Below are 12,927 nucleotides of genomic sequence, written 5' to 3' on the forward strand. Positions count from 1 at the left end.
AACAGAGAAAAAGTTACAAAAAGGAGGAATAACTGAGGCAGGTTTAAGTTAGGGGCCGAGTACTATGAGCATCCTAATTGTTCTCTTCCAGTATTACAAATATTTCCTACTCTACCTGAGTCAGTTCCTTGTTGTCCCTCCTTTTAGGACTTATAGTCTTTTCCCCTGTAGTTTGCATCCTACCATCTGTTCTTACCTAACAAAGTAACTTTTCAAAAAGACCTATCTGATAGTGTTAGGTCTTTTGAAATCCCTCAAAAACATTTTTAAAGTAGGGCTGTGTTTATGGCTCTGTGGTAGAGCAAGCGCTTGCCTAGCATGTGTGAAGTACTGGGTTTCAATTTTCAGAACCACGTAAAAATAAATTAATAAAGGTCTGTCGACACTAAAAAAGCATTTTTTAAAAAAATTTTTTAAGCTTAAAATCTTATTATTTCCAATAATTATTTTGGAAAAAATATGATTTGTGAACAAATTTAAAATTACATGTTGTTTTTATTTTAATCTATTGAAAAATAAGTTTTAAGAGAGGCTGGGGTTGTAGCACAGTGGTAGAGCACTTGCCTCATATGTGTGAGGCAGTGGGTTCGATCCTCAGCACCACATAAAAATAAATAAAGGGATTGTGTCCATCTGTAGAAGTAACTAAAAAAAAATGAAAAAAAAATGTCTTTATTTATTAATAGAGGACAGCATGAATCCTTGGAACACCTCCAGAACTTCTAGCACTGTTCTGAACTTAGGTTAACATAAAGCCCAAACTTTTCAGCATTGTATGTAGGCCCTTTGTGGTCTTCTCTTTTATCTCTTACATTGATTTCTGTGAGCACTCTAAACTTGCTGATGTCAGTTCTTTCATGCTTTTTCATATGTCTGCCTTTGTCTGTGATGGCCACCTCCTTACCTTCTGTTTTACCTGGAGAGCTTCCACAAGATTAGCCATGGAAGAAAGCAGACAAACCCAGTGCAGTGTAGATCTCGTTTGTTAGGTCCTCCCTGGCTGTCCTTCCTGCCTTCGAGAAGTAGTGTGCTCTTCTGTTGCCTTCTAAGTGCTCCACACCTGTACGGGAACAGCTGTTAGATTGTTGCTGTTCTTTTATCTGCCCAACTCAACTGGGTAAAGCTTTTACTACAGCAGACTGTCTTTGTTTGCCTTGGCATACAATTGAGTCTATAGTACAAGTTTAGTAAATATCTTTCAAACTTAATTGGATGAACATTTTAATATTTGTATTCAACAAGGTGGACTACAATGGGAACCTTTATATTATAGTTACTCTTGAGTTTTTCTGTTTCTTTGTGTTTCCTACTACTTTCCTCCATGTGTCTTATTTTCTTTTATCCTCCATCTTTTTTGGCTTTGCTACCTTTATTAAATTTATTTCTGTGCTTAGTGCTTATATCTAATGTTTTCCTCTTATAAACATTGGTTGGTAAGAGTTTTGTTAGTCTGGGTCCTCAGTGATGAATTAAGAAGTTGGGGAAGAAATGACTGGGCAGTGTTATTATCAGTATTGATGCAGAGACCCCAGCAGAGAGGAGAGCTTTAATTTATGACCCAGGAACAATTTCTTGAAGGCTAGCTTTATGCCAGGCATTTGGCTAAAAAATTGTATTCAGCATTTTGTTCTGTCCTCCCAGCAAACTTATGAGACAGTATTACTATTTTCATTTTGTAGCTGAGGAAAATAAGACTGAGAAGTTTTCTAAATTTCTTAAGGTCACATAACTAGAGGGTAATTAATAGAGCTAGGATTAAAACCCACACACTTTTCAGAACTTACACTTTTTAAACTGAAATATAAATACATGTTGAAGTGCATGTATACATACTAATTTTCACAAACGGAACATATCAGTAACCACCACCAGATTAGATAAAATGCTCTAGAAATTCCAGCTATGCTTCCTTTGAGGCCCTACTCCACCCCACCCTTCCTAACAGCACAGATTTTTAACTGTTTATAGATAGCATCATACGGGATGTGTTCTTTTTGTGTCTTTGTCCTGCTTAACATTAGTTTTGGGAGATGCATACATATTTTTAGTGTATTTGTGAACTATTAGTTCTCCTTGGTATATAGTATTTCATTATATGGATGTGCCAAAAATGTTTTAATTCTATTTTTGGTGGGTAGCTGAGTAATTTGTAGTTTGAAACTATAACAAGTATCCATTGATAGGAACTTTCTGGCACATATCTTTTGGTAAACATGGGCATTCATTTCTGTCAGGTATATATACTAAGAGTAGAATTCCTGAATCTTAGAATTTGGGTATATTCAGCTTTAGTGGATATTACCAAATAGTATTCCAAAGTATAAACTCCCATGCATATTACATATAAGTTCTAGCTTTTCTTTGTCTTTGCAGACATCTGATACTATATATAAGTTGGCTTTTCTTAGTGCTTGTGTAATGGCATCATGGTGTGCTTTTAATTTCCTTTTCTCTGTTGACTAATGAAGTTGAGCATCTTCTCATGTCTCTTTTTAGCCATTTGAGTACTTCATAAAAAGCTTCTGTAAGCCTTTGCCCATCTTGTTTTGGGATATTTGTAATATTCATTTGTGGGAACTCTTCATATATTCTGGTAATGAGTTCTTTTTGTGTGTGTGTGTATAATACTCAAATATATGCACACTGGTATTGACTTCACTCTTACTAGGGTTAACAATCTAATAATGAAAATAACATTTTAAAAATGTTTCATTTTTTTTGTTGAAGTTACAGACACATAGTTAAAGAGTAAACTAATTTTACAAATTTCGTAACAGTAACTTACCTTCTGAACCTTTTCTTTCTACTTCTTTTATCTTGCTCCATGGGTGGCTAACTACTTTTAATTCTTTTAACTAATTTATTTCAGACATTAAACTTCTTATTTCTAAATCAAATGCTTGGATTACTTTCCTTTTTTTTTTAGATTTAGATACCCAAGACTTCCCTTTATGGAAGAGGAAGAATTAACTCTTTTGCTCCTGTAACCCCCACTGTGTACATATCCTTTCTATCCCTCAAATAGCAAAATTTTGCTATTTACTTATTATATTACATTATTATGAGTATATAAATGCTATTCATATCTAATCATGGTATAAAGTAAAATAAATTTTCCTGCCCAACTTTTTATATTGTTTGGAGCTAATGGTTTTCTTATTTTTGTTTTCCTGATTTGCTACATATTAACATTAACTCAATCTTAGACTTGTTACCAATTGTCTGTCTTTTCTCAGAAATGTTCAGAAGTATCATATGATCTATTCATGTTGTGGTCTTTGTCTAGACTCTTTTTAAAAAATAGTTTTTCCACTTTATTTTGTGTAGCCTCACATTGGAGTCTTTCCTTAGATGTCTGCTAAGCCTAAGCTTCTGTCCTCCACAGTTAGCATTGTTAATAAATAGGGCAGAACCACATGTTGGCCTCTCTCATTTAATGATTGCTGACTCATGGCACCCTGGAAGGTTTAGACTTATTAGTAATTATAATAGAACTTGAATATAGCTCTTTATATAATTTTTAGCTATTCTAGTTACAGTAAATTTTCATTATAAAACAGAACATGATACGGGCTTTTTTTTTAATAAGAGGTGTTAAGCCTTTATATGAACTTGATGTCTACTATATCCTTTATTCATGTTCTCATCAACCTCTACTTATTTATTAGAAGTGCTTGTGCACACACACATCAGATAGAGCACTAATCTGTAGGATATAAAGAACTCAAAAAACTTCACACCAAAAAAAACAACCCAATCAATAAATGGGCTAAGGAGCTGAACAGCCAAGTCTCAGAAGATAAACAGTAGATCATCAAATATATGAAAAAATGTTCAACATCTCTACTAATTAGAGAAATGCAAATCAAAACTACTCTTAAGATTTCGTCTCACACCAGTCAGAATGGCAGCTATAAAGAATACAAGCAACAATAAGTGTTGACAAAGATGTGGGGGGAAAGGCACACTCATACATTGCTGGTGGGACTGCAGCATGGTGCAACCACTCTGGAAAGCAGTATGGAGAGTCCTTGGAAAACTTGGAATGGAACCACCATTTGATCCAGCTATCCCACTCCTCAATCTACAGCCTAAAGACTTAAAAACAGCATTCTACAGTGATGCAGCTGCTTCATTGTTTATAGCAGCACAATTCGCAATTGCTAAACTCTGGAAGCAACCTAGATGCCCTTCAATAAATGAATGGATAAAGAAAATGTGGTGTATATACACAAAGGAATATTACTCAACATTAAAAGAGAAAATTATGGCATTTGTAGGTAAATGGATGGAGTTGGAGAATATCATGCCAAGCAAAATAAGACAATCTCAACAACAAAAAGAAAAAAAAAACCAGGGCCAAATGTTTTCTCTGATAAGCGGATGCTAATCCATACGGGAAGTGGGGCATGAGATGAGTGGAGGAACTTTGGATGGGGGAAAGGGGGCGGGGGCGGGGTGGGGAGCAAAGCGGTAGGAAAGATGGTGGAATGAGACGGACATCATTATCCCAGGTTACATGTATGATTGCATGAATGTGTGACTCTACTTCATGCACAAGGAGAGAAGTAAAAAACTTTTGCTCCATTTGTGTACAATGAATTGAGCTTTCTACTGTCATGTATAACTTATTAGAACCAGGAAAAAAAAAAAAGTATCTGACACAATGTTGCTTCTTGCTCCTTTGACCAGACAAATGAACATAAAAGGTTATACAGCCCATAAATATATTTACTGTAACCCTTAGTAATCTATTAATATCAGTTATTGCCAGTAGTGATCTCTGCAACAAATTATGAATTATTGTAGTATCATGTGGCTTCCTGAAAAATGTGGCTAAGTTTATCAATCTATATGTGACTCTGAGAATATTACTCAGTGACTTATTTTTAGTATGTATTGTGCTGAAAAAGTGATTACTGTATGAATCCATGAAAAGCTAGAGATTTCCAAAGAAATCAAGGGATTTAATAAGTACATATATTTCACTTTTCTTATGGTTTTTAAGTTCATGTAATGGGAGGTGTCATAGTTCTGCGTTAAATAAGTTGTGTCTATGTTTATTTTTCTCACCACTGAGTGTTCGTATTTACTTAGGAGTATTTGACATTGTTTCAAACAATATTTTTAAGAAGAAAATCAGTGGCACAGGATTAAACAGTAATGGGATGTCATCTTTGAATAGAGCAAGAATGGAGTTTCTAAGGCATTACTATCCAACAGAACTTAATATCTTTTAAAAAACTTCTTCTTTTTAGTTATACATGTCAGTAGAATGTATTTATAGTTGTACATGATGTGGAGTTACACTGGTTGTGTATTCACACATGAACATAGGAAAGTTATGGCCGATTCACTCTACTGTCTTTCCCATTTCCAATCCCCCTCACTTTCTCCATTCCCCCCTGTCCCCTATCCCAATCCACTGAACCTCTACTCCTCCTTCCCCCTGAGAATTGTGAGTCAGCATCAGCATATCAGAGAGAATATTCAGCCTTTGGTTTTTTTGGGATTGGTTTATTTCACTTAGCATGATAGTCTCCACTTTTCATCCATTTACTGGCAAATGCCAAAATTTCATTCTTTATGGCTGAGTAATATTACTATTCCATTGTGTATATATACCACAATTTCTTTATCCATTCATCTATTAAAGGGCATCTAGGTTGAATCCAGAGCTTAGAATTGTGAATTGAGCTGCTGTGAACATTGGTCACCGTGGTGTGTTGACTTTAAGTCCTTTGGGTGTATGCCGAGGAGTGGGATAGATGGGTCAAATGGTGGTTCCATTCCAAGTTTTTCTGAGTCTCCATGCTGCTTTCCAGAGTGACTACCCCACTTTGCAGTTCCCCCAGCAATGTATGAATGTATCTTTTCCCCCCATCCTTGCCATCATTTATTGTTACTTGTATTCTTGGTAATTGCTGTTCTGACTGGAGTGAGATGGAATCTCAGTGTAGTTTAAATTGACATTGCTCTAATTGCTAGTAATGTTGAACATTTTTTTACATATTTGTTGACCACTCATATTTCTTCTTCTGTGAAGTGTCTGTTGAGTTCCTTAGCCTGTTTATTAATTGGGTTATTTGGGGTTTTTTTTTTTGTTTTGTTTGTTTGTGTTTTTTTTTGGTGTTAAGTTTTTTGAGTTCTTCATATATCCTGGAGATTAAATGGTCTATCTGAGGTGCAGGTTGCAAAGATTTTCTCCCATTCTGTAGGCTCTCTTCTCATGGTTCTTTTGCTGTGAAGAAGTTTTTTGGTTTGATACCATCCCATTTATTGCTTCTTGATTTGACTTCTTGTACTGTTAGGAGTCTTGTTGAAGAATTTGGTTCCTAAACCAACATGATGGAAATTTGGGCCTACTTTTTTTTCTAGTAGGCACTGGGTCTCTTCTAATGCCTTGGTCCTTGATCCACTTTGTGTTGAGATTTATGCAGGGTGAGAGAAGGTCTAATTTCATTTTCCAACAGAACCTTCTATGGTGGTGGAAATGTTCTGTATCTGTGCTGTATGATAGTTTTGCCCCTAGCCACCTAGACCTGTTAGGCATTGGAAAGATGGTTAATGTGGATGAAGAACTGAAATTTTAACAGCTGTAGGAAGCTAATGGCTGTTGGATTGGACTTACATGTGTTGTTTGGGTGTTAGTTACAGTAAAAAAAAAATAAAAATTAAAAAAAAAAATAAGGTGAAGCACTCAACAAAGCTGCTTGTTAGATTTGAGTGCCTTAGAGGTTTTGAAGAAATAAAGATGGCCTTATCTTGAATCGGAGAATAATTTTTTTCTTCAAATTTCAGTATTATCTGTTGAAATCCTTTCAGTGACAAGCAACACTCTATCGTCTTAGTTTTTAATGGTTGTACATTTCTGGAATGTTAGTAAAGCTTCAATGGGAGAAATAGTCCTAAAAAGAGAAGCACCTGCTGAAAGATTATCAATATATGTCAGTGGTGCTGTGTTACAAAAAATACAATTTGTAGCTCACTTGAAATAATTAAACATGTACCCAGGTCTCCTAAAAGTAGAAGAATATGTAAGATTCACTATTAAAATTAGTATGAGTCTAGAATAAAGCTTGAGAAGTCATCAGTAACAGAAATTGACAAAAAAAAAAAAAAAAAACCACAAAAAAAGAGGAGACAGAAGTTTGAAGGAATCTTGTTTGTCTTTCTAATTTCTTTTTGGTATAAATATAGGCATTCAAAATCAAATATCAGTAATCATTCAGATTATTATGTGCCTGTTATGTGCTGTGCACACCTTTGTTGTGGGCTAGACAGGGAAGGAAGAGGGACAGTAATGAACAGTAGAGTGGCTCTTTAGTCCCAGGTTAGGGGTGAACACAGAGAAGCTCCAATGGAGGATGAAACTGAAAGAATGGAGGAGCAATACCTTAGAATTATGAAATGTGTTGAGATAGGAGGTAGCCATTGATTAGACTTTTGAATAATGTGAGCTTGCTCTAAAAACTGCTCTTTTTTATATGTTATAGAGTGGAAGGTGGATTAGAGTGTATAAGGGATTTCATCATGGCTATATATCATAATTAGGAAATGATTACCTCTAGATAATACTAGTAGAATAGTTGAATGCCTAAAATTAGTATGTCATTGAATTTGTTTTACTGGATTAACTGAATTTTAGCCACTCTGAAGTACTGCCTGGGCAAAGTGGTGCATGCATATAATCCTATAATCTCAGCATCTTGGGAGGCTGAAGCAGGAGGATTGCAAATTTGAGGCCAGCCTCAGCAAGTTAGCAAGATACTAAGCAACTTAGATCATGTCTTAAAATTAATAAGTTAAAAGGGCTGGGGATGTAGCTTAGTGGTAAAACACCTATGGATTCAATCCCCAGTCCCACTCCCCTCAAAAAAAAGAAAAGAAAAAAATGTAATGTTAATTTTACTGTAGTATAGTCTCAAATCTTTTTAAATCAAGTTTTAAACTTTATTAACTATAAACATATATAACTCTAATAATAGGACGTACACACACACACACACACACATATATATAAAACTTTGATTTTTTAATCAGTTATTTTCTGAGGTAGGAAATATCTTTGAAGTATAATATGAAATATTTTAATTTCTATTTAAGATGCAGAAGATAAATGTATAATAGAAGGCAACAACTGTACATTTATTCGTGACTTGAATAAAATTAAACCTTCAGAAAACACAGAAACATTAGGTAAGTGCTTTATTTCTTTTTGGGTTCAACTTTCTTATTTTTATTTCTTTTTGGGTTCAACTTTCTTATTTTTATTACTTTATTTCTTTTTGGGTTCAACTTTATTTCTTTTGGGGTTCAACTTTCTTATTTTTATTACTTTATTTTCTTGCAGAATTACTACTGAAGGAATTTTTTGAATATTTTGGAAATTTCGCTTTCAATAAGAATTCCATAAATATTCGACAGGTAAATGTTTTAGTATATTTGATTATAAGTTATCTGGTGTTCTGCTGTAGTGATATTTTAAATTTAGTTTTCAGAGTATTCTAACAAATGTTTCATTATAATGTTAAAGTAATAGTAGTAAGGAGATTGATGTCCGTAGGAGTTGTCTAAGTTGCCTAAGCTTATTCATCTAGTTAATTGGAAGAGCAAAAGGCAACTCTTTCAACATCTGCCTCCATCACAGTGCTGTGGCACCTCTGACATCATTATATTCTTTAAAATGTGGAATTATATTCTGAAAAGTTTTCTGGAAAAGGTAATTTTACATACAGTTAAACTAGATTTGGGTTTCCATGCAGCAAATTTAATATGAAGTCCCAAGTTTTGATTTGAGCCCTTAGGAATTAATTTATTTAGAGTATATGAATTTATGATCGTGGTTCTTCTAATGATAGACTTTATTCTAAGAAAGAAAATCGCAGCAGAAGCCTAGGCAAAATATGTTTACAATTAGGGAATGCTTGTGAAAGCTCTGGGCTTATTCTGTTTAGATCTGGCTTCATAAAGCAAAAACATACATATTCTTTTTTGTCATTTTTTTCACTCTCCTGTTGGGAGACTTTGTTAAAGTAAAAGTGTGGGGAGGAGAACGGGAAGGGACACTGAAAGCTCTGGAATGTGATCTAGAAGCAAAAGGTCACCAAACATATGGGTTCTTTTTCTTTTTTTGTATTTGAGGTTCAGAGATGGCAGGCAGGCATGACACCCACTGAGCAGCGGTATGAGAGAAGTTAGGGAATAGATAGGTGCTGCCAAGTCTGGAGAATCCAAATCTTTGGTTTTTTAATATTTATGTAATATCTGTGGTATCATTTGAAGGAGGAAAAAATAGATAGGATCACTACTGTTTATGTGATTCATGGTTTATATTTTTCTGAGGTAAGGTCTTAAGTGCAAGAACCTTACTATTGGATGTTTACGAATGTAATAGAACGAATAATCCTTTGTTCCTCTCTTTCTTTTTCATTTCATACTTGGAAAACTAATTTCTACATTTGAAGATTCTAATTTTGTATTTTTCTGTGGCCACTGAAATAGATTTTTACCAAGATACATGTATCTTCATCTTATTTTCTATCATTTCTCTTCCTTTCATGTTATTTCAGATAAAGAGTTACATTATTTTAAATATATTTCTATTTTTAAACTAGTGCAGTTACCTGACATTAGAGCAGTGACATCATCATCCATAGATCATGAACCTAATTATTTTTCTCTAAAGATACTCATAAAACTAAAATGGGAAAGACAACAGAAGTGTACACATTGACATTCATATCACATGTATACCTACCTAACTCTCTTAGGGAAGGATTTATTTTTTACCCTGTGAAGTAATATTTTATGTGTTTTTGTCATTAAAACCCTTCATATACTTATATGTGTTTTTCTCCTGTATCGTAATCTATAGGGAAGGGAACAAAATAAACCCGATTCTTCTCCTCTGCACATTCAGAACCCTTTTGAAACTTCTCTCAACATTAGCAAAAATGTAAGTCAAAGTCAGCTACAGAAATTTGTAGATTTGGCCAGAGAAAGTGCCTGGATTTTACAAGAGGAAGATAAAGATCGACCTTCTCCATCAAGTAACCAGCCCTGGGGGCTGGCAGCCCTACTGCTGTCATCCGTCACAAATAGTAAGTCCCTTGCCAAGAAGAAAAACAAAAGGCCTGCGAGTGAAAGAATTAGAAGCTTGTTAGACTCCATAAAAAGTAACAGTACAGAAAACGCCACAACCGCCAGTGGGAAAAGAACAATTAGTACTCACACGTAATGGCTGCTGCTTTGCTTTAAGAACTGATTTTACCATACAAAATGGCCTGTGGACTACTGAGAAGAACAGATGTGACAGTTGACAGATCTCATCTTTTGTCATTCCTTTGCACAGCCTTTATCACTTGCCCCCTTAACTTTGTGGGATGTTTTCTGCCTGACCAAGCTGATACTAAGGTGGCATTTTATTACAACGTCAACTACAAGGAATGGACAAAAGAAGGTTGGAATGTACTTGACTAAATAAACTATACAAATTGAATAGTAAAGATGAGTTTTAGAATCTAACCCTTTAAAAGGACTTCTAGTTATATATGTATGGCAATGAATACAATAAAGCTTCAGAATTTGGGAGTGCTCTTTAATATGTATTTTTTATATTTCAAGCAACAAAGTACTCTTATTCACATATAAATTAAAAGTTGATACTGATATCCAAGAATATTTATGTTTTTTTTTTAAAAGAGAGAGAGAATTTTTTAATATTTATTTTTTAGTTTTTGGCGGACACAACATCTTTGTTTGTATGTGGTGCTGAGGATCGAACCCGGGCCACACGCATGTCAGGTGAGCGCGCTACCGCTTAAGCCACATCCCCAGCCCAATATTTATGTTTTTTAAACATGAACCCAACCCATATACTGTGGTCATTACATTCAAGGTGTTCCAAATCAAATATATAAAAATATTATGATATTTTAAATAGTATTTAGTTTTTCTGTTTTAAAAAATAAAATTCTGTTTCTACTAAAATGTGATATGGTATTCCCAATAGCCCTTCACTTCTGTTATTTAGAACTTTCTTCTCCTTATAGGAAATACATGTAATTTTTATTACATTCAATGTAGAGTAACATTCAGTTGAAGAAACAAGTAGTGTAGTGTTTAAAAACAGACTTGAGCCATACTGGCTCATGGCAAATTACTGAGTCTTCTTGGGCCCTGGTTGTTTCATCTATAAGATGGGAATGATGATAGTACCCACTTAACTAGATTGTTGCTGAATTTTTAAGTAAGATAACATAGGAATGTGCTATATCAAGAACCTGAAACACAGTATATGTTACCTATTGAATATTTTTTATCTAGTCACTCTTGTCAAGTGTTTGGGTGTGTAATTATTTTTCTCGCTACTTAAAAAATCATGTTTAGAGCTTGTTGGGTGGGGTTTTCAAAGGTTTTGCATTGAAATTTTTAATTCAAAAATTATAATGTATTCTGCTTGGTATAAGAAACTCAGTAATAGAATTGTTATGAAGCAAGTAAGTTCTCTGTCCATGAGGCTGTGCTGTTGGATTTCACATCTGAAACTAAACAAGTAATCAGTGTTCTTAATGCAGGCAGAGTCTAAACTAAAAGCCAGGTTTTAAATTGTTTTTTAATAAGTTTACTCTGTTGGGCTGGAAATCAATACTGATTTAAAAAATTCAAAAGCAACTATTTAAGGGTCTCTGGCTTTTTAAAAAATTTTTTCTATTCACAGATACTTTATCTGTCATTTTTGTAGTTTGCTGTTAAGTCTAAATTGGTTATTTAAGCACACAAAATATGTGTATATTAGCTTTCTTTTTGTAATTTACAGGACAGACTTGATAGTGTGGATCTATTTTACTTTTCAGAATACGTTTAATTATGTGATGAATTTTAGTCTTTAAAGATTTTTTAAATGTACAGTTTTGAATTCTGTTTCATAAAATATGGACTACAGACAAATATGTTTTCTCATAACTTCAGTGTATTATATCCCCAAGTTTTAAAACATAATTTTTATTACATCATAGGAATAAAGTAGAAGTTATTTTTGCCATTGCTGTTATTTAATTAAAATTAAAATTTTTTCTCAAGTTTTTTTTTTCCTAGTATTACTAGGCTTTGATTCAATAGCTTTCACCTATAATGAATTTTATTTTCAGTATGTGAAAGTAGTTTTAATATGCAATTACCTAAATCAAATTTATTTTAGCTGTATATCAATCCAGGTATTATAGCCCACTAGTATAATTCCTGATATTGTTACCTATATTTAGGAAATTAAAGAATTGGGCAGAGACATTCTAGGAAATGAGAATTAGCTTAAGTGTTCTAAGAAAACAACGTGTATTTTATCTCATTCACAAGCCTCCAGTGATCAGAAAATGGAAGGGAAAACAAGGACAGTTCAAATAAGACTTTGTCCCTGCTGTCATTTACTACTTATATCTTCTTTCATTTGCTTTACACCATAGTCAGGTGAAAGCTGAAATATATCGTTTATTTCACATTTATAGAATTTCCTTGGCCTTAAAAGTATAGCCATATTCAACCCCTTTACAGCCTGCTGGTGCCATGTTGTGGAAAACTACATTTGCCATACGTAAATAAACAAACTCAGTGATGCTTGGTGGCAAAGCCTGCAGAAAGAACATCCAGGCAGATGCAGCTTGTCCATATAACAACTCTCCCCTTTATGGAGTTTGATATTCAGTTGGTGAGTAGCTATGGGGTCTTAGTTAAGTCTCTTCAGTAAACATTACAGGAGTAGATCGTTCCAAGTGCTATTGAAAGGAAGAAACTATTTCTGGCACGGATGATCAGGAATAATGGGTCCATGGAAAGAGAGGCAGGGATTATCATTCTGGGATAAGGGAACAGTATAAATAGAAATCAGAAGGAGAGAAGCTTGTTTGGAGACCTGGAGGACCAGAATGC

General features: G+C 34.2%; 1 protein-coding gene across 1 annotated transcript in view; it reads left to right on the forward strand.

The window, feature by feature from the left end:
* Positions 1 to 10,593, forward strand: part of Mtpap (mitochondrial poly(A) polymerase) — a 28,146-nt gene extending 17,553 nt beyond the window's left edge. Inside the window, exons 7-9 of the mRNA XM_046448374.2 lie at positions 8,107 to 8,199; positions 8,354 to 8,427; positions 9,878 to 10,593. Coding sequence (XP_046304330.1) covers positions 8,107 to 8,199; positions 8,354 to 8,427; positions 9,878 to 10,240 — 530 coding nt within the window. The 3' untranslated portion in view covers positions 10,241 to 10,593. The remainder of the gene's footprint in view (positions 1 to 8,106; positions 8,200 to 8,353; positions 8,428 to 9,877) is intronic.
* Positions 10,594 to 12,927: the final 2,334 nt, after the last annotated feature.

This window comes from Marmota monax, unplaced genomic scaffold, assembly GCF_021218885.2.
Source record: "Marmota monax isolate L192 unplaced genomic scaffold, Marmota_monax_Labrador192_F-V1.1 WCK01_AAM20220418_F8-fsc00066, whole genome shotgun sequence".
Lineage (NCBI taxonomy): Eukaryota > Metazoa > Chordata > Mammalia > Rodentia > Sciuridae > Marmota > Marmota monax.